Source organism: Ictalurus punctatus, chromosome 22, assembly GCF_001660625.3.
Source record: "Ictalurus punctatus breed USDA103 chromosome 22, Coco_2.0, whole genome shotgun sequence".
NCBI classification, from domain to species: domain Eukaryota; kingdom Metazoa; phylum Chordata; class Actinopteri; order Siluriformes; family Ictaluridae; genus Ictalurus; species Ictalurus punctatus.
The window spans coordinates 15,631,521-15,654,682 of NC_030437.2; the positions used below are offsets into that span (position 1 = coordinate 15,631,521).

Consider the following 23,162-nt stretch of genomic DNA (forward strand, 5'->3'; position numbering starts at 1 on the left):
TGCAGAGTCCACCAACCCACGCACATCTTTCCTGACATATCTGTTCTAACGCTGCCAGATTTCACACACCGCCTTCTTCAGATCAGGTCTGGAGACTGAGAGGGTCATGACAAAACTTCTTTTCAAACTATTTTTTTTTTCCTGTTGATTTTGGCTTAGGTTGAATGTTGGATTGCGGTCTTGTTACATCCAGGATACACCCACAATGCATTTCTAACGCCTTAGAGTTCTATTTTTTGTAGATAAACTGTAAAACAGAGGTACAATTTCTTTTCCAGAAAAAAAGTTTTTTTTAAAAGCATGGGAGATGCAAACTTTTGCCCTTGCCTATACGCATATATTTGTATTTTATTCAGATTACATTAGGATTAGACTTAAGGGCAAATGAATTTCATGGCAACAGCCCCTGCCAGAGTAGTTAGCTAGTAATGATACCTCACTTCTAATATGTATGCTTTACACTAACTTTCCACAGGTTATAATAAGTGGGGTATCAACACAAATCCACACTGAAAAGGAGGCCTCAGACTGAGAAGCACTGTTTTATAATCCACTAGGGGTAGTGTGTACTCACAGAGAGCGTAGGTGAGCCATTCGGGCTGGTCGTAGTGCACTATAGCCACACACAGCGTGTTCAGGCCCACCAGACACAGCACAGTCCAGTAGAAGCCCTGAGACTTCACCATGCGCCGGATGAAGAAGCGCACTCGCTTTTCTTTCCTGCGCAAATACGAAGAGCTCTCGTTCTTGCTGCTCTTCACGCTAGCCCGAGCGAACGGTGAGCCCTGGGGTGCTGAGTATAGAGAGAGGGAGGAACAATTACACAAATCCGAACGATTCAATTCATTGCTAGAGAGTTAGAGAACAATCTTAATAGAGCAGAACAGAATCTAAACACGACTCCAGAAATGCTCCGCCCCCTCGCTCTGGTAAACTGGTGTAGGTGTCTAGACCAATTTACATATTGGAAAATGATTGGCTCTTAAATTTTATGATGCGATAACACTTGCTTCTTCAATTCCCCATTCATTCCCCTAAAACATTTCAACATAAACATGTAGAAGTTGATGCAAATAAATGAAATGAAATAGTATTTATACTGCACAGCGCTTTTAACACTGGACGTTGTCCCAAAGCAGCTTTACAGAAATCCGAATACAGAACAATACAAACATGACAAATTTCCCGAAATATGACTAAACATCTGGAAATTGGGTTACAAAGATGCAAAACTAATAAATGCGCTCTAAATGGTGACTGATGAAGCAGCACGGACGGTGTGGAGCTCCTGACCCGACTCCGTGTCTGCCTCCCAGACCTCTGTGCTATATTAAACCCTCAGTAACTCAAATTAAACTCAAATGTCAAGGCCGGGTGTGAAAACAGAGACAGAAGTGAAAAATTGGCCCATTAGCATCTCATAATTCGCCCTGGGAGAGACGAGGAATAATCATTTCAAGGGCTATTTTAATCTGGAAATCTGACACAGGAGAAGCCTCTGAGGCTGGCTAGCCCCTCGATCTCGCCACCTACATACACTTTTCCACCACCTCATCTTTGCTTACTATTCTCCCACACGCTAACTGTTCATCAAATGCTAAAAATGCTAACTGATGGGTGCAAAAGTTGACATTAGAGTGCCATGAATACTACATTAATACTATTTCCCTTTTTCATGTGACATCCAGAAGATGATGAGTTCCCTCTTGGGTCTGGTTCCTCTCCAGGTTTCTTCCTCATGTCATCTCTACAGGGTTTTTCCTAGCCCTTGTCTCCGCTGGGTTCCTGATCATACATCTAGATATTTCTAGATTTTTTTTGTAAAACTGCCTGGTGACAATATCTTTCGTTCAATTAAAACTGAATTGAATTTACGGAAAAATAGATATGATTGAAGCCACTATAGCAGTCTGAAATCATAAGCTGCACCTTTACCATATATAAAGTAAGTCATATGTCAGTACGCTGGAAATATCACAGTAACACACTTCTTATTATTGGAGCTAAATTACAAACTGGTTGAAGGATATTAGATCTTTTATGGGAAAATGGTCATGTTTGTTAAAACTTGTAGATGCCACTAGAGATGTGCGCAAGACTGTTTTTTTTACATCCCACGCCCACCTGCTCCTGCAGAAAGCTTGACCAATCCACACCCGCTCCTGAAGTTATTATTTTAGAGTGTACCAGCCCACGATATGACTTTATTTTTTGCAGGATCCCAGTCCTGATGAACACCTCTAGATACCTCTTTACAGATTCTAGATTCTAGGCCCCACGCTTACCGACTGATGAGATATCCGTGAAATGATCGTCCCCTTCTTCTGCATTGATGAGGTCATTCTTGCTCTTCTTGGATCTTTTCAGAACTGAAAACGAGACGCACATGTGAAAAACTGGAAAGGCCAGAATGAGAAATGAGAGTCTTGGAACGGAAAGTGGATGAGTCAAAACATCTGAGATCTGTGTAACCGCAGCCAGAAAAAAAAAAAAAAAAACACACCGAGTGTGAGAACCCAAATACAAAACATAAGCGACAAATCAAATCCCACTGTAGCCAGACATTAAGTTAAAAGCACAGAAATATACAGAATGCAGGTGGACAGACTCATTCAGCATGAGCTGAGTCATCAAACTGAGGGCACTTCAGCACGATGGTTGATTACTAACATAATCGTTTAAAAAACACAATCACCGAACCAGCTGTTCTAAAAAAAATAATAATAATAAAATGGTATTTGTGAGTGTGTATGATATTTAGTAAAGACAAGCTGTCACTATATAATAATTGAAATAAGGTATTACAGCAATAACACATTTGTAACATGTGCTGCAGCCAGATTCATAACAAAATAATAGTCAGTTCCAACCTGGGTTGTTGCACTTCCTTTTGTACCAGGCACCATCCAGAGGAGACTTCTCCTCTGCGTTCTTGTCCTCCTCAGCAAGCATGACTTCTTCTGAACAGGGAGAACAAAGCACATTAACATTCAGGAAGGAGCATATGGGTTATGACAGGGATGTCATCGAGTGCAATTTCTTTCCACCCAGTTGAGCAGACCTGTAACTGTCAGGTGAGAGTCTGAAATCTTGGAAACATTGCATTACTATTACGTCCTCCAGGGCCAAGAGCCTGGGACATCTGGGCCAAGAGCTTGTGCCCCGGGTGTCATTTTAATCTGAAAATGGCAGGTGTTTAAGCACCAAGGGAAAGATACTGAGAATATACTTTACTTTAGCTGAGAATAATTCTTTAAGAAAGACCAGGCTGATAAATCTCCTGTGAAAAGGTAAAGTGGCTCAATGCTAAGCAGCCACATTTAAGGTTTTCATAGTGTTATATACCCTTTGAAAAAAGGGCTCCTCAGGGGTTCTTTGCTTATTGACGCGTTCTCAGCTTCTCAAAGGGGCCCCTCCCTGATAAGGGACCTCTGTGTTGTAAGGATGTTCATTATATAAAACCTTTATTGGTTTCCCTTGACTAACAAACAAAAGAACCTTTAAGAGCGCTGGATGACGTTTTCTTTCGCTAAGAGCGTAATCATTTGGCGATTATGATTTAGAAAATTAAGCATTGTCTACAACCCCAAGCGTGGCCCACAGTAAATTTTTTATCCTGGAGTTATAATTTAGGCTTAAATTCATACTGATATTCATTTACATTCAATAAATGTTCTGATGTCTCATTAGAAAGAGTCTGTCTCACTAAAAGTACTTATATTTTCATTTATTTTACCAGGTAATTCTCACTGAGAGAATCTATCCGTCCATCCATCCGTCCATTTTCCGTACCGCTTATCCTACACAGGGTCGAGGGGGGCCTGGAGCCTATCCCAGGGGACTCAGGGCACAAGGTGGGGGACACCCTGGACAGGATGCCAACCCAACGCAGGGCACAATCACACACACATTCACACACCGTTGACAATTTGGACATGCCAGTCAGCCTACAACGCATGTCTTTGGACTGGGGGAGGAAGCTGGAGTACCCGGAGGAAACCCTCAAAGCAAACACAAGGAGGAGGCAGGAATCGAACCCCTAACTCCATAGGTGCGAAGCAAATGTGCTAACCACTAAGCCACCTTTTTTTTATAAAGTGACCTGACCAAGAGATTTTTGACAGGGGTTCAGTTTGGAACCCTGACTAATAAAGAAACCTTCCGTTGGATGGAACATTCCCAAGAGGAACAAACTGGAGAACTGGTAAGTGTGTCAAGTGCAATTTTATTTTCGTAAAGAGTTTGAGCCAAAAATGTTTTAAAGAAACACAACCATCCATATATAATGCTTGTTTCAATTTTGGCTTGAAAGTGGTCCGGCTGTAACTTCTGTTTCCATCATGCTTGAGATACAACCTCATCAAGTTTGAACTGTGGCTGTGTTCTGGCAGCCAGATATAGATTAATCCATCACCGTTATTTCATGGCAGTATACGGGCCAGATGAAAGTGGTGAGCGTGGGACGGCACCGGGCCATCACTCAGTTGCTGTCTGGTTGGATTTGGATTCTGATCTTGGGACACCTCAAATCTGTCACCAAAACATATAGATTACAAAACCACGTCACCTTCAACGTCAAGCTATCTGCAATAATTACATTCAATTACACGAGTCTGTCTGCAGTTTACTGGAACGTGGCTCATTTCATACTAGAAAAGCTCTAAGCTCGGCTACCATGACAAGAGCAGACTGGCAATTAGTCCTCCAAGTCAATTAAATCTCCACAGAGCAGGTCTGGTGGGCTGCTGGACGACGACAAGCTCCATGCTGAGAAGTGGCTAATTAGCTCTTACGCCATTACAGGAAAGTTTTTTTCTTCCATGAATCGCTTGTATACTTGGCCTTCACAACACAATGTGAACAAATCTGCTTCTTACTCAGTAAGGACTTACAGCATTAATACGAATTGCTGTTTAAAGGATAAAGTGATTAAACCGATTAAATGATGCTTAGCTTAAACTTAATTAAACTGAAAAGCGGATTCACGAAATGACACAGTGACTTGAGTGTCTCACAACTTGGAAACCCAGAGTAAATGACACATGTCTAGGAAAGAAAATAGACCTCTTAGAAAGATCTGTGCAGTTAGAATGGGAAACTGCTCTCGGGTCGGCACTGTTTATACTAACAGCTCGGTAGGAACTACACTGTTCCTTTGTAAATTCTTGGATCAGAAACTTGCTGCCAAGGACACACTCTTTTCAGAAGGTCGACATTTCTGTATTATAAATTCTTTATGCTAATATTCTGAGATACTGGACTTTTGATTTCCATGAGCTGTATGCCGTATTCATCAAGATTAAAACAAAATAAAGGCTTGAAATATTTCACTTTATGTGTGATGAATCTCGAATATATCAGAGTTCCTCTTTCTGAATTAAATTATGGAAAAAAAACCCCTAATTTTTCCACGATGTTCTCATTTTGTGAGATGCACATGTATAGCATACGGTTAGCTTTTTATTTCTAGCGATTTTATTTAGGCTTCAAACTTCATAAAAGTTTGTGAAGTGAATTTGTGAAAATTATCTTGATGGACAAAACGTGTTAGTATTGTAAACTTTTATTGATCACAGAGCTTATTTTTCGCGATAATCCAAAGGCCTATGGGAAAATCCTATTAGGTTTTTGTCGAGGGGAACCAGAGTGATGCTAACTTCCAGGTTCCGGTACAAAATTACGTCATCCCTGCACCTCTCTATGGCTGTGGTCTCTGGGTTGGAAGGATGCCATGACTCTCAATCCCCTGTCAATTACAGTGGCACTAGCCAATCATGGGCATCTGTGAGCTCATGTCGGGTATGTTGAAGAAGGCGGATAGCGCTTTCCTTGGAGTGTTACACTGCACTGTGATGCAGCAGTATGTGTCATCCTTCACCCTCCCTGGTTGATAACAACTTTACCCAGTACAGGATTATAACATCTTTTAACCATACGGATTAATTTAATCTGCTCTGTGGTGAGCAAATTACCATGAAGAGCTCAAGGACAGGGGAAAAAACAGTGAGACAGCACATTTCCCTACAACAGCTAGAATATATGCTACGTTCAAACCAGGTTTTCAACATGAATGTCGTTTTTTTTTTTTTTTTTTTTTGACGATTCATGAGTCATGGAAACTAGCTTGTGCTAGTAGTGTAATTAGCATAGTTTTAATCAGACTCATGAAGTCAGAGTCTTCTGTTTTTAACATTTTACCAACAAATCTGTGGAAAACGTTGATATTTTCAATGGTTGTGTTTTGTTTCGTGGTCTCTACACCTTTACATCATCTACATCTTGTAAAAGGTGTCATTCCTATTTTCTAGCTAGCTAAATCATCAGCTTTAGCTTTCATCAGCTAGCTTTATGCTCAGCACCTATATTTTCCAGTTGCCTAGCAACAGTGTTATGCCACATTAAATTTAATTGTCTGAATGATGAGCTTTGTAGTGAACAGGAGTGCAAGCATTGTCTGCCAAGTGTACCTCACACACACACACACACACACACACACACACACACACACACACACACAAACCTGCTTTGCAGATCCACTCCAGGTAGCCGGTGAGCTCTCTTTCAATCTGCTGCTGTCTGCGCAGCTTTAGGAACTCCTGCCTCTTTTCCACACGCTCCCGCTCCTTAGCAAACTCCCTGCGGGAGAAACACACACACACACGCTTAAAAACACAAAAGCATCAAGGGAAAACTATTACCATGTAGTGTGTGTGTGTGTATGTGTGTGTGTGTGTGTGTGTGTGTATACATAGTTCGGTGAGTCACCCTAAGCAAAAAAACAAAGGTAACTGCTGCCAGGAGAACTTTGTATATTATGGAAGCCCTAAGAGGCCATGTATTATTATTATTTTTCTTTCTTAACAGACACAACAAAATAGTTGTTTTCTCACGATCACCACCTAATTTTTCTGTGTACTAGACATAACAATGTGTTGTTTTTATTGTTCTGAGGCAGCAAACGCTTAGTGCGATCCCGCAGCATCCTGATTCGTTTTTACATTGAGGGACTCTGTCAAGTTGCAACAGCTCTATGTCTATCAGTGATTGACGACTTCCACGTTAGTGTCTGACACATGAGAAGTGGACACTCCACTCTCTTAATGCAGAAACAAAGTCCATCTCTACAATTATTACGTTTATGATAGCGAAGACGACAACGTGCGTGCACCAACAGTTCACGAAGCGCGAGATTTTCTCGTGATAAAATGATGTCGCGAGAAAGTGGCTTTTTCTTATGTCAAGATCACGAGAAAACGAAGTTGTTATCAGGAGAAAACTAGAAAGAAAAAATAATAATGCATGACCTATTAGGGCTTCCATAGGGAGGGAGATAGAGATAAAGAGAGAGAGAGAGAGAGAGAGAGAGAGAGAGAGAGAGAGAGAGAGAAAGTATGTGAAAAACTATTGGCACCCTTCATGAAAATGCAGTTAAATGAATAGCCTGTAGTGAGTAGCACCTTGCATTGAGACTGTAGTCATATTTTAACACCATAATTAGTCCCTCCAGGATTTTGAGATTTTGTGATCACAGAAATGAATGCGAAATCAAGGAAACTTGGTTTGGGCCAAGACATGTCATGTGATGTCATCACAATGCACATTCAGCCAAAGCCCTCTTCGATTCACGTGTGTCGAACATGAGTACAGCTAAAAGGCCTCATTTACCAACAAACATCAATGTGAAAGACTGCGCAAAACTATCCAGTCTGTACAGGATTTCACAGAGTTTTTCGTGATTGTTGCGGCCAAAAACGCTTGATTTTGCTGCTGCTTTTTAAAAAAATTGTGATACAACTTGAAGAGTTTTTTGTGCTTTTTTTTTTTGTAGAAAACTACTCGAATTGGTGAAATCGCAATCGCAAATGAAATGAAATGAAAGTGTGAAAACTCATCCCTTTCTGAATTACTGTCTCTAGCCCTGTCGCTAGTCTCCGGTCCGATGTCCTGCCTTCAGCTAAATAATTTACACAAACGTGTGTGATTGGATAAACCACAACAGAAGATCTACTACAGAAGTCACGCTGGTTCAGGTTTAAAAATAAATAAATAAATAAACAAATAAAGAGTATAGTAATAAACTGTGCCCAGTTTTTTCATTTGGCTCTGCTACAGTATTTTTTCATGTATGTGTTTCAGTCTGCTGAAATACTTTACTGAGTCCACGTCTACATCATGGTTCTATGAGGACCTCTACAACACGGGTTAAGTAGGAAAATCTTAAAGAAATCAACAAACTAATTTTAAAAGTGCAGCGACTTAGTGCTTGCATTTACCGTGTCGGCCCTTATTACATAGAGAAAGAGAGAGAAAGAGGAGGAACAAAACCTTCTGCTATCTGTTAGCACGGCAATTAAAGCATGATGGCACATTGCTGCCGTCAGCCAGGTGTGTACTGTATATGAACCTCGGTGGATCTGTGTTCGATTAAAAATCAAAGGTGAAGGTGAAGGTGAAGAGGAAAAAGCCCGAAAGAGGCGATGCAGGCTGGAAGGAGAGAACGCCTATGAAACCACCCTGATGGAGTTATTGAGCTGGAGAAAGTGTTATTTATCTTTCCCTCCACCCACAGAGAGAGCATCCCCCAGTTTCCATTAGCTCTAACCACAAGCTTGGAGAAAAAAAGAGAAGAGAAGGAAAGATAAGTAGGAGGCAGGGTGAAGGAGCGAGAGAGAGAGAGAGTTAAAGAGTGGGAGGAAAAAGAATCACGCAGAAAACATGGCACAAGGCAGGAGGACTTCCCCCTGCCTGAGCTGTCTGCGCCCACAGCAGTATGTGTGTGTGTGTGCGATCTGTGTCTCTGCCATGAAGCAGCAACACCGGCGCTCCATCCACCTCTCCATCCATCCTTCCTGCAATGCAGCAACAGAAGGAGTGTGACACGAAGAGTCCCTGTACATATGCGTGTACATGTGTGGGCTGCTGAGAAGGAATCCCTGTCACTGATATCTCTGCTAAATATAGATTCTCTCTCTCACACACAAACACACACAAACACACACACACACACACACACACACACACACACACACACACACACACACACACACTACAAGAACACTTCTATCCAACATGCCTACACTGCCAATCAAAAGTTTTTCAACACGTGGAGTTTTTTTTTTTTTTTTTTTAAGTTTTACAAATATAATCATTTGTAATCATGGATTACATTTTAGCTAGTAAAGAAAACCGTACTTTTTATCCATTTCTAGTTGCATGTTGTACAGTTTGTTGTAGAGAAAACAGTTCTGTCGTTCCCTCACCAGCCTCTCTTTTTCACTCAAAAAAAATTTCAAACAAAAAAACTAACATTGTCATGTTATTAATCAATCAGAAAGCTCAAAGCTCTTCATCCTGACTTTGACTTCCCTGCGATGGAAAGCATAACGTCACAGCTTTACACCTGGCTGTTCCTAAAGACTCCTTCCAACACAGACAATTTTACTATATCAACAATTACAAAAAAAAACTGTTTACATTGAGCGTAAACCATACAAATTGTTACTGCAAAAACAATAATGTTTTAATACAAGCACATTAATATAGGAAATGAATCACCATCTTCTGACCAATCAGATTTGAGAATTCAACAGCACTATGGTTTAAAAGATTTTTTATGGACGAGTCTTTGAAAAAGTGGTGGAAAAATGGCGTCCAAAGCATCCACAGCGTAAGGTACAGCTGTATTTTTAAATATATATTTATATATCACCTGTTTGAAAATGAATAGCTACATAATGAGCTTACTGTATCGACTCTCTGTAGATTCTAATACTCAAGGGATTACCTACAGTACTTTAATGACTTAAATCAACATCATGTGCGTGCACACACACACACACACACACACACACACACACAAATAGTAATTCTTTGCACATTTAATAAAAACAATTTAAAAAAACAAGCAAACTTGATAATTGACAACAAATCAATGTCTATAACTGTGTAAACTTTGCAACGCCAGACACTGCTGATCCTGATAATTTGGTGGCCACTCTGCTAATTAGGTTCATTAAATTTGATCGATCTCCTAATACTAACACACGTACATGACAATATTTATTATATACAACCTCAGTTCCAAAAAAGTTGGGACAGTATGGAAAATGAAAAAAAAAAAAAAAGAAGAAGAGTCATTTGGAAATTCAGTTCACCCTGTACTATATCGTAAACACATTATTAACACATTATTCAATGTTTTACTTTGTGCATTTAATTTATTTTTGAAAATATAAACTCATTTCAAATCTGATGACTGTAACACACTCCAAAAAAGTTGGGACAGTCGACTGTTTACCACTGTGTAACATCACCTTTTCTTTTAATAACACTTAAGCGTTTGGACGCTGAGTGAAGACACCAGTTGATTAAGTTTAGCAAGCGGAATTTTCCTCCATTCATCCATTATGCGTTTCTTCAGATGTACAGCTCTATAGGGTCTTCGTTGCCTTATATTGCGCTTCATAATGCGCCACACATTCTCAATCGCAGACAGGACAGGACTGCAGGCAGGCCGTGCTAGCACCCACCCTCTCTGCTTACGCAACCATGCGCTTGTAATCCGGGTAGAATGTGGTTTGGCGTTGTCCTGCTCTGGATGGCAGCGTATGTTGCTCCAAAATGTTTACATTTCTTCTGCATTAATGATGTCCTCACAGATGTGCAAGTTACCCCTGCCATGGACACTAACACACCCCCATACCATGACAGACGCTGGCTTTTGGACCTGACGCTGATAACAGCTGGGATGGTCCTTTTCCTCTTTGGCCCGGAGAACACGACGGCTGTTTTGTCCATAAACTATTTGCAATGTCGACTCGTCAGACCACAAAACACGATTCCACTGTGCTACTGTCCATCTCAGATAAGACCGAGCCCAGAGAAGTTGGCGGAGCTTCTGGACAGTGTTGATGTATGGCTTCTGCTTTGTATAGTAAAGCCTTAACTTACATCTGTGGATGCAGCGGCGAATAGTGCTGCCTGACAAAGGTTTACCAAAGTATTCCTGAGCCCATGTCAGGAGATCCATTACAGACTCATGACGGGTTTTAAGACAGTGACGTCTGAGGGATCGGAGATCACGCACATTCAGAAGTGGTTTTCGGCCTTGCCCTTTACACACCGAGATTTGACCGGATTCCTTGAATCTTTTATTATATATTGTGCACAATGTCCCAAAATCCTACTGATTTGCCTTTGAGGTATGTTGTACTCAAAGTGTTGGATTATTCGCTGACACATCTGTTGGAAGATTGGGGAGCCTTGCTCTTGAAAGACTAGGCCTTTTTTGGAGGCTCCTTATATACTGCGATTAGACGATTGCCTCACCTGTTTCACATCACCTTCTTATTTCAACTTGTCACATCACTATTAGTCCTAAATGGCCCCTTTTTTGGAACGTGTTGCATGCAAAAAAACATATACCTTTAAAAAACTACGCCGTTGCTTAGGTAAAACATCAAATACCTTGTCTTTATATATATATATATATATATATTTTTTTTTTTTTTGGCTTAAATACAAGTCAAAATACATTTACAAATCCCTTCTCTTTGTTTTTACTAGCATTTTCCATACTGTCCCAAACCTTTCCGGAATTGCGGTTATAAAATAATTTATAACAAATACAGCTTAGCTGCACAAAGGGCAAATTAACATCATATATGATCTAAGAGAGATGGAGGGAGGAAGAGGACAGCTGAATAAACACATCTGAACCTCATACAGCATCACAAGGCTGATATTGAAGGTTGATATTGAAGGTGATATCCCCGTATCTCTCTTCACTCTGCATGTGGCCGTAAACTTCTCTTTAACACTGAACACATCACAAATAACAGTGAACGCCTGGAGCGTGTATCTGTACAGCTGCCATCACATGCAGGCATAAACACACACACACACACACACACACACACAAATGGAGACACACCCCAATCACCATGGCAACCAGGAGAGCCTGCAAATCTGAGTGTGTAACAGAAGATCAAAGGGAGAGGGAATAAAGTAAGAGACACAATATAAGCCTGTGTGTTATGGCTGTAATATCAACCAAAATAAACATCTCAAAAAGACTACTAACCCAAGAATGCTAAACAGACTAAAGATGGTGTGATCAAGTTCAGCAGCCTTTTACGATTATTACTTGTCACAATGTATAACATGTTCTCCACGTCAGATTATACGATGAAGATTCTCTAACAATAGACCTCCAATTAAAGGAAATTACTTTAAGAAAGTTCTGTTTACGTGATCCAGGATCATGCAGAAAATGGTGTCACATAAACAGACACAAGCCCTCGGTATAATAGTGGCAATGTTATGCCTGGAGAAAAGATGATTGCAAAGTTAAGACAAGTTTGGGGTGGATGGGGGCACGGTGACTTAGTGGTTAGCAGGCTTGCCTTGCACCCCAGAGGTTGGGGGTTCGATTGTGCATGTTCTCACCGTGATTCGGGGGTTTCCTCTGTGTACTCCAGTTTCCTCCCCAGTCCAAAAACATGCATTGTAGACTGATTGGCATTTCTAAATTGTTCAGAGTTTGTGAATGTGTGTGCAATTGTGCCCTGTGATGGCTTGGCACCCTGTCCAGGGTGTCCCCCCGCCCTCGTGCCCCGAGCTCCCTGGGATAGGCTCCAGGCTCTTTCACGATTCATGATTGTTGCCTGATAGTGTGACCAGACGTGATGTCAGTCTCATTGAAAAAAAAACAAAAACCTCATCACTGAGACAAAAGCTTTCTGGTATCACTTAGTGTCTCCATATGAGACACAGCATCAGCTGTTTGTGTCCCGACATCCTACATCAACACTTATTTAAAAAACGTACATATATAGTCCTTTATAATACAATCATAAGCATGGCATAACATACTGAGCTGTGAAGGTTTGACCCTGAATAAGGTCAAAGCTGATATAACTTTATTATATTTTTAATTAATGACAAACTGGTGACAACTTGAATGTTGAAAGCTGCTAGCAGGATGTTATACATGAGGAATATACACACACATATACACTCACCACACACAAACACACACAAAGACTTTGCCCTCTTCTATCTCACTCACACACAGGCAAACAAACACACATACACTAAAACCTGGTGCCACTATTGTAGGCACTGTAACAAACCCCCACGCTGACACTGTGCTGTGAGAGCAGGTCTCATCAGCACCACAACATGGAAATACTCTCTGTGGAGTAGTGTGTCTTCAAAAGCAGCTCCAGCACCTTGAGCTCGAAAATCTGCTCTAAATAAACGAATTTCACACCAAAAAAGCCAAGAGAACGTTAACCTGACATGAAGGACAAAAGAGAGCGAGAGAGAAAGAGAGCGAGAGAGAGAGAGAGAGAGAAAGAGAGAGAGAGAGAGAGATACAGTGTTACTCCGTTACTCCTGGTTTGAGTGTTACTGTGCAGCAAAAACACCAAAACGGATGGAGTGTGAGGGAGAAAAAGAGAGTGATCAGGATCTCCCTTAGGGCTCAACAAATCCCCTCTGCCCATCAGCCCGGGAGCTGCACACGTCCACCTGAGAGAAAGAGAGAGGGAACGAGGGATAGGCCCTTCATCATGACACAACAATATCCAGGTATCGAAAGAAAGAAAAGAAGGGAACATTATAGGGATAGAAACAAAGAAATGTAAAGTCAAGACAGATGTAAAGAAATACATGCAAATAAACAAACATAAGAAAGAAAGAAAGAACGAAAGAACATAAACCAATAAGGTATACTAAACAAAAGACACATGTAATGAAAAAGAAATGCAAACATACTCTAAGCAAAGGAAGGAAGAAAGAAATAAAGAAAGAAAATATAGATAAAGTAAAAAAACTAAACTAAAAGTAAAGACAGGGTAAAGAAAGAATGAAACAAAATCATATAAACAAAGAAGTAACATTAATGAAAAAAAACAGAAAGGAAGAAAGAAAGAAAGAAAGAAAGAAAGAAAGGCGGGTTTACGATGCCACAGTGTCGCCGGGATGCAGCGTGGAGGAGCCGTTTGGTGATAGAGGGTTGAAAATGAGATTTGCTTTCCGAGAAGTCATAAATTTAACTCTCTCTGGTAGCAGCAGCACCACAGAGCACTCATCGAGTGATCCTCCATTAAGCCAGTGCGTGTGTGTGCGTGTTTGTGAGAAACAGATTGAGAGATGGAAAGAGTCACAGAGAGAGAAAGAGAGACAGAGAGAAAGAGAGAGAAAGAGAGAAAGCGAGAGAGAAAGAGAGAGAGAGAGAGAGAGAGAGAGAGAGAGAGAGAGAGAGAAAGAGCAAGAGAAAGAAGTAGAAGAGGAGGCATAGTATCTGTCTGGGCCTTTAGGCCACATCAAGACTGATGGAAGACAAATCTAATTGTAAATAACTTTGCCTTGGCATAACACTGCTGCCTAATCACATTGTCAAGCACACTGCACCCCATACAGCGCTTAATACCACACATGCACTGTACATGCACAGGCTATAGGTTAATAGAGCTTTCATTTTTACATTACAATGTATGTCATGGTATTATGCCATTTCAGTGCTCTAATAAAAAGCTAATACAGGAACAGCATCCAGTACAAATTAGTCGAGAAATAAAAAGTTGACTTTAGAGAAAGATAATCCACCACGGGGTGGTGTGATGTGACCCGACACAAAGTCTTATAACAGCATGTCCCAAAGTGTTTTATGTAGTGATACTCCATGGCTAGGTGTGCATTACACAATTCTAATGCATGACTCGTAGGCACAGATCCACCTGACACTTATATCATGGTCGCTTGCCGGCATTGAAAAGTTAAAGCTGTTATTGATGTTTGCAGCACAATGCTTCATTTTCTTTATATATTCTTATATATAAAGAAAATGAAGTATTATTTTTATCCTTTCAGTATATATATGGACATATATATGTATATATACATACAGGTTATTAGATCTAGAATTCTGCCTGCTCTAAACTATACCCAGAGATAAAGTAGTACAATAAGATTAGAGTAGTGCAATGTGATATCTTCCTTGACCACTTTGGTTAATTTTGCATGTCAACAATGAACATGACGACGGTTAAGGAAACTAATTTACTATTTCTCTTGTAAAGATGGTGGAAACAGCGGCAGCGGCTATAAAATCGATCTTGTCAGGAAAACAGAGACTATGTTTCTGTCGTTCCATGTCATCTTAATACCACCAATTACGTTGGTATTGTATCACACAAATTCCTCCATGCTGCATTTAACAGACCTCAGAAATGGCAAGTCAGAGCTCGGAGTGACATCATCATTGACCTCCGTGCAAAAGTGTGTAAATAAAAAAAAAGGGTAGTTTCCATGTTTTTTTCTTCTGTATAGTTATTATAGATTTAACAAGTCAATATGTCTGTATGTTTATTAATCTAAAGCAAATAGTTGTATATAAAGCATAACACATTTAAAAAGGTAAAAAGGTAAGACTACCCCAAGTTCATGGTAAGGAATTTTTAGTTGAGGGGTGTTTTCTTTGGATTTTCCATTGGCTTTTACGACTTCTAATAAACGCAGCATTACTTTCTAAGAACATGCAGAAGTGACATTCCAAACAACCACATACACTGTATGTCCAGCAGTGACTTCGCGTACGCGTTAGAATCCGGGCTTTATATACTATATAAATTATATGAATAAGGCAGTTGATGAATGAATGAATGATGAAAGTCCATCCATCCATCCATCCATCCATCTTCCATACTGCCTATCCTACACAAAGTCGTGGGGAGCCTGGAGCCTATGCCAGGGGGACAAGCTGGGAGACACTCTGGATGGGGTGCCAACTGGCCGCAGGGCACAATCACACATCCATTCACACACCATAAACAATTTAGAGATGCCAATCAGCCTACATCGCATGTCTTTGCCTGGGGGAGGAAACCGGAGCACCTGAAGGAAACCCCCGAAGCACGGGGAGAACACGCACACTCCACGCACACAGGGCGGTGGTGGGATTCACACCCCCAACCCTGGAGGCACGAGGCAAAAGTAAATGTAAAAAAAAAAAGGAAAAAAATGCACAGTACATGGGACTGCTCAAACTGAGAAATAATACAACACTCCATACACACAATGCAAAAGAATAAAACACTGAAACAATGAATATTTGATGTAGCGATGTGATGTGTGCGCTCTCACCCTGACAGAACTCCCAGAACCAGGTTGAGCATGAAGAAGGAGCCGATGATGATGAGGGGGATGAAGTACAGCCAGTTCCAGGTGTTCCCTGAGGCATCGTTGGCCTGCACCAGAGAGAAAACAAACGTTAAAGCATATAATCACTTAGTAGCAATCAATCTCTCGTTTTAATGTTCGCCATGGCTCAATAACAGCGAAGATTATTTTAGAGAAGCTCTAAAATGATCTTCCAACAGGGCTAGGCTAATTGTTTTGCAGCGCAATCCCTCGTTCCTGATCAAACAGATCAGACAGGAATGATGGCTATAACTGAGTGAGTAATCGCTTTATTTCTCAGCAGTGAGCAGAACTTCCCTGAAACCAAGCTGAACATTCAGCCCCTGTACCTCAGCCCCATTAGCATTTCATCATTCATGACCTACTTAACACTAAAGTAGAAAAGAAACGATACGCAACACACAATATTGTAGACATTCTTGTTAGTGGCTGATTTTCAGCTGATTCAGCAGATATAAATGTGGTACAGTACATGTGGTCCTCCCCATCCTCCATCAATCCTCCTGTTTCTACGGTAACCAGACCACCTCAGCTTTCATACAGTATCCACTTTTTGTCATTTAAGGTTTACTTATATTTTTTACATTTTTTGATTACATCATCAGTGCAGTTTTTGCACATAAAGCATCCAGAGCCAAAGTGGCTTCTTACAAGCCTGAATCTTAATATGGTAAGAAGGGAGAGATTTGTGTTTGTGTGTGTGTGTGTGTGTGTGTGTGTGTGTGTGTGTGTGTGTGTGTGTGTGTGTGTGTGTGTGTGTGTGTGTTTTCCAAGAACACATTTTCATCCATTACTGTTTACTTGCCATTGCATGCATATGAATTAGACATGAGAATTAGAAATGCATTGCAGCGGACAAAAAGGACATTTGTATTGTCTGAAAATAATGCAAAAATATGATAAAAGGCTAAATAAGTTATGCATGCTGGTTAAAACCGTGTAAAAAAAAAACCAAAAAAAACAGGAAGTACACAATAAATATTTTTTCATTTTTTGTTACATTTTATTTATTATAGCTTTGGTGTGTGTGTGTGTGTGTGTGTGTGTGTGTGTGTGTGTGTGTGTGTGTGTGTGTGTGTGTGTGTGATAGAAGATATATGCATTAAAACTGTAAAGTCTCTCTCTACCACCAATATGGATCAACAATATTGATGACATCATTCTGCACTTTAGCTTCTCATCAGATTCTCTCTACAATCAAATGCTCTCTAGAATCTGTTGTGTCCCACCCCGAAAATGCTATTGGCTCTTTTAAAAAAGGGGGAGGGGCCACACAATGTATCCCGCCCAGCCTTCCTGTTTCAGTGGAAATTACATCAACACATCGAATAACGCTGCGTTTTTCAAGGCTTTTCACGGGGACATTAAAGGCAGAGGGGGAAAAAAATCTAGGCTAGGGATGAGAAGACTTAATCTACATCGTATGCTGGAACATCCCTGACTAGACAGTGTGGGGGAAAAACCCCTGCTGTGGGTAATGTGGTAATGCGGCACTCCCGATTGTTGCGCAGAGAGTTGCCGAAGCCTTGGGAAAGCCACAATGGCACTGTGGCTCCTCTCATCGTCATGCCACGATCAAGGATTCGTGGTTGTTGACTGCATTTCTTCAAAGTCTTGCTCCTCTTCTTCCTCTTCCTCTGACCTGGACTCTGCTGCTTCCTCTCTGTCACCTTTGGCTGATTGCTTTCCATTTCACCCAACATACCAAAGATGAATAGTGCTAACAATACCAGCTATTACAAAATGATATATAGGTGCTTACACTATAGAGCTGCTGAATTCTCGATTCTGATTGGTCAGAGGGTGTTGATTAATGTTCTATAACTGCAGTTCGGATTAGATTAATCTGCTCTGTACATACGTTATAATTTCTATAGTAAAAAAAACTAATAAATTCCCAGGGACTCGCACATGAACAGATTTTTATAAATGTGCATGCTCAGTGAGGAGACGTCTATATAACATGTTTTGGAAGGAGTCTCCAGTGTCAGCTCTCAGAGTAAAGCTGTAACTTTAAGTTTTGTTTTTACCACAGGAAAGTCTTCACAATGGATGACGATAATGTTGCTTGTTTTTTTTTTCCATCTTATTAAAAGAAAAGAAAGAGAAAAAAAAGAGGCTGGTGAAGGAAATGATTGTTTATAGCCACATTAAGTAAGTGATTACAGGAATTAACTGGTTTATGGACGTTCCAGAAGATAATTAATACATTGTAATTGCTGACAGATTGCTGTGGTATAAGAGGAATAAAACACTTCTGTTATAGGACAATTAAACATGGGGTAGTAACCGTAACTCTGCTTCATGTTGATGATTTTTTTTTTCTATGACAGCACGCCACATCATGTTTTATTCCTTTCTTAATCCATAACAACTGTGCAATATTTATGTTCGCTTTGTGATGACTCTTGTGCTTATAGTTATGCAGAAATGTGTCTAGGAGATCTGCAATTTAGTTTGAGAGTTTAAAAAATGCCTGTATTTATATAAACCTGAGTGAAAAATCAATAAGATACAGTATACGCTCCATTTTCATCCCGAACAGAACCCACATTTCCAATCTAATCCAAGAAATGTGAAAGCAAAGCGGAATCCTGTGGCTGCACGCAGTGTAAAATCCATACTAACCCTCAAACCCACCCAGGTCAGCACAAGCACCAAAAAATCTTTCACCACAATCCACAGATCTAATGGATTCAGGAAGGGGGTTTAGCAATGCTGACCCTCATAACAGCTCTTTCACTGATCTCTTTTGGGCTTTGGGCTCCTGCTCCGCTGCTCTCTGGAGGATTATGGGACGGAGAAGTGCTGAGAAATTAGCAGACCTTAGCTCCAGCGAGTAGGTAACGACAGGAACACAATGTGTGAACCATGCAACATGCTAATCCCTACCCAATCAATGACCTAGATGAAGAATTAGACGAATAACACTAATGCTAAACTCAACATGGATATGTTTCGTCTAATTGTGTTTTAAAATGTGAAGGAAAGTACAAAATATTTGCAATGTATAAATGATTTGTGTTCATTTGAAAAGTAAAAATGCTGATTATTGTACATTTCTAATGTTTTCCCATATTTTTCCAGATTTCAAATGTAAAATTGGGGGGGGCTGGGTTATGTTGCTTTCATAAGTAAAAGAAAATGTAATTTTCTAATCCAAAATCTACTTTTTATATTAGCATATTTATACATTTCTGGTCTAACTGTAGATAAAATACAAAGGTATATAATGCTATAGTGTAAAATTCATTTGTGTTGAGCTAAAATGTAGAAATGCTGATATCGGTTTATACGTTTAAAATAAAAATAAAAATACTTATTTATTCTTTTTTTTTTTTTTTACTTTAAAAGCTCACCTTAGGGTTGTAGCGAGAACATATGGAATGGAGAAATTGGGTTCCACAGCATGGATCAAGTGACAGCATGGATCAATCACTTGATCCATGCTGTGGAACCCAATTTCTCCATTTCATATGTTCTCGCTACAACCCTAAGGTGAGCTTTTAAAGTCAGCACCAGAATTATTGGCACCCTTGTTAAAATAGGAGGTGAATTGTATTTGTGGATATATCTAAATCTCATACAGAACATATGAGAGAAATCTAACCTTTTATTGAAGGTAATATAGTCTCGGAAAATAAATAAAAAGGCTTATAATTAAAAAAAAAAAAAACAAGAACAACACAATTGTTTGCACCCTTATGAACAAAATGTAACTTCCCATTTACAAAAACCATTTCCTCATAATGCATTTACTCAGCACAGTCTCAGCACAATGAGAGAACACTACTGCTGGAAAAGAGCAGGAAATAGTTGTAGAGACACTCTCTGACCTCTTGCGGTTCATTTATGCCCCCCCCCCCCCCCCCCCATTCTCTCAGTGTTCATCGTTCCCTTACATTCTTTCTTCCTCTCTATACATTTGTCTATGTGTGAGATCATGCTCACAAAAATCAATGTGCAAAGCCATAAATAAAGCACAGAAGACAATGAGTTCAGCACTTTAAATAATCAAAACCTCCCGCTACTCCTGCGAGCCTCTAGATGACTGAGTCACTCTACTATACAGACATAATTATAGACTGTTTTTTTCCCCCAGTACTAATAATGAGGTCTGTAGCACCGTTAAAGCGATGACACATAATATACATTCTTTAAACCAGATGCTTTATGTGCTGGAAGTGATGGCAGGTTTGTTGTGCTATTAATATTTTATATTCACAGTGTAATTCCACTCATCATCTATATTCCATTTGTTGCAATTATCTCCCATAACATTGATTACTAGATAGAGTCCTTATTGAATAGCTAATGGAAGAGCTCCATAACTGCACTAAGCTTAAGGCTGAAAACGCTTGAGTGAGATTTCCAGCTCACTCAAGTAGATTATTTTGTCACTAAATAAGAAATAAGGACCAGAACCAGAGCTAGGAAAAAATAACATGAACCTGCAGTGCCAGCACATACAGTTTCTTTAGAGGTTCAGCCTCGACAGGACCTTATACTATAAGAAAGAGAAATTTTATCATTATTATTATTATTATTATTATTATTATTACTATTATTATTATTATTATCATTGCTTGTTTACGCTTTATTCAATATCAAATGTGCCGTCTGAATGCGCACAAAAGAACCCAAGTGCTTTCGAAAGCTACGTCTCGTTTGCTCCAGAACACACGCAAGAAAAGGAATAAAAAAGGGAGCGGTCTTAATACTGACCCAAAGTTCTAGAGTACAGATGTAAGCGAATTATGTGTGGGAGTGGTGAGGTCTGGCTGATGTTCTGCAGCATTCATCCCCCCATTAGGCCTCTTCTCTGCTACATCCCATCGTTATTCATCAAGGACCCTGGAGACCTGCAGGAGCAGCTCGCACAGCAACACTTACAGATGAGATCTGTGCTATGGCTGGGGGAAAAAGATTTCTTCTTCGCTATAAGGAGAGAAGCGGCGTTCAAACATACGGTGATTTTATCGCTGCAAGTTGCCAGTCGCTGTACTATGAATTCAGCAGTAGGTGTTCCTACCACTGGTTGCCATAGTAACGTGGAAATCGGGTGGCGCAATTAGCGTTCCACTTTTGACAACAAAAACAGTTTTCTTGCCTCTAAAATGAAACATTTTGGAGGGAGATTTGTGTTTGCATATAAAATTCACCAGTGTATATACATATATGCATCATATCCTATGAAATGAAGGAGAAGCAATGAGTGTGAGCTCTTTGCCATTGCGAAAGCACAAGCGTCTGTGTCCATGAAAAAATTCGGACTCGCAGACAGCATGGCGAATCACGGATCACGTGCGCTATACTATCTTCCCTCCCATTGGTAGTCACTGTACCAAGTCATTCCAAATGTGCATAAAGTTAAACTTTTCTCAACTTTGTCGCATCACTGGACACACCTACATCTAGTCGCTAACAGTCGCTCTCGCCCATGTCACTGGAAGTCGCCAGCTCTTATTGAAAATGATTGGTCTCCGGTCGCTTTGCCGCTGTATGTGTGAGCGTAGCTTCACCTTAACTGAAGGCTAGAGCTGCTTTCTGTTCTGTGATTTAGTCAGTACATGTGAATTAATGGTCAGAGGCGTAGCTAGGAGGGTAATTTTAAAAATTATTGTGAAAACAAACATACAGCACAGCTAAATATATATACACCGTGCCACCCAGGAGCTCAAAATAACATTTTTTTGCAGTCGCTGTGCTACAATGATCTTCATAAAATGTCCTAAAATGTAAACTTTTGGGTGTTTGGGTGGCTTCCCATGTCTCAGAGAAAGCCCATAAGTCTTCACGCACCACTTTTGGTAGCTGTTGTATGATAGAGGAGATCTACTTGGTGTGTGGGAACTGGCTGGGGACCAAATTGGGGATTAAGAAGGGGGGTGATTCTCAGCTTGTTTTTATGAGCAGCACGCAACGAACGTATTCGTATAAACTTGTGGGTGTATGACTTCACAGCATTCCTTTCAATTCCAAGAGGAAAATATGGTGAACATTTTTCTTTTAAGACTCCAAATAACACTTCGAGGGCAAAATAGGGTAAATTCCTATGGTTGTTTTTTTTTTTTTTTTTACTAATTGAATTTACATCTTACTGTCCCAAAATGTAAGTACTGCACACCAATGACTACTCACTTATATGAAAGGACAGATATGTACCAAACTAGATCATGCTTTTAGGAACATTTCATTTTACTAAACAAACTAAATCAACTATGATATAACTGTTGTTTCTACCCGTCAGCTGTATTTTATAGTTGCCATATTGGAACAAGATTTGTTGGTGGTGTGATGTCCCAAATACTTTGCAACGTTATGTCTGGAGTCTCGGCAAGCTGTAAACAAGTCCAGAGGAGACACATCTGTTCAGTTTCTGAGTGCTCGACAACAATGAGACCTAGAAAGCTCAAATTTCAAATGTGGACAGTTAACTTACTACTCTGAAAGACGACCTGCAGGTTCTGTTGATTGATATCCTCGCTGTTTTCTTTATACTGAAGCATTTTATTAGTCAGAATGTACATGCTGATGTCTATACCATTAAGGGGCCTGAACAAACCGGCTATGATTTACACAAGACTTCAATTTAAGTTATTTAGTGCCATTTGTGACTGTCAATCTATTATTATTATTATTATTATGAGATCTAGTCCTACCCTTGCAAACAAGTGCTGACTGGATTGTATCCCGGCTCCATTAGCAATAAGTAACTCAGAAAGCCATTTCATATCATCATTTAGATCATACAGTCTGTGCACAAGACTAGAAATTTACTCAGTGATTTGATCTTGCGTCCAGCAGCACAGACTGAAATCACAGCAATATGCGACAAATTGATCCACTCCATCTCCCTGAGGGACTATTTTTAAATGTTTAACGAGAAACTGATCAATACAGTAATCGGAGCAGCAACACAGCCTGCCAGCAAGATTCGTCACGCTACATCACCA

General features: G+C 40.1%; 1 protein-coding gene across 7 annotated transcripts in view; it reads right to left on the bottom strand.

Moving 5' to 3' along the window:
- Positions 1-23,162, bottom strand: part of cacna1ba (calcium channel, voltage-dependent, N type, alpha 1B subunit, a) — a 137,833-nt gene that overhangs the window by 64,612 nt on the left and 50,059 nt on the right. For all 7 annotated transcript variants that reach the window (XM_053674284.1, XM_053674283.1, XM_017452132.3 and 4 more), the window contains exons 7-11: positions 16,150-16,253; positions 6,521-6,636; positions 2,871-2,960; positions 2,286-2,369; positions 575-793 (exon numbers count right to left, since the gene is read on the bottom strand). In XM_053674284.1, the coding sequence (XP_053530259.1) occupies positions 575-793; positions 2,286-2,369; positions 2,871-2,960; positions 6,521-6,636; positions 16,150-16,253 (613 nt within the window). The remainder of the gene's footprint in view (positions 1-574; positions 794-2,285; positions 2,370-2,870; positions 2,961-6,520; positions 6,637-16,149; positions 16,254-23,162) is intronic.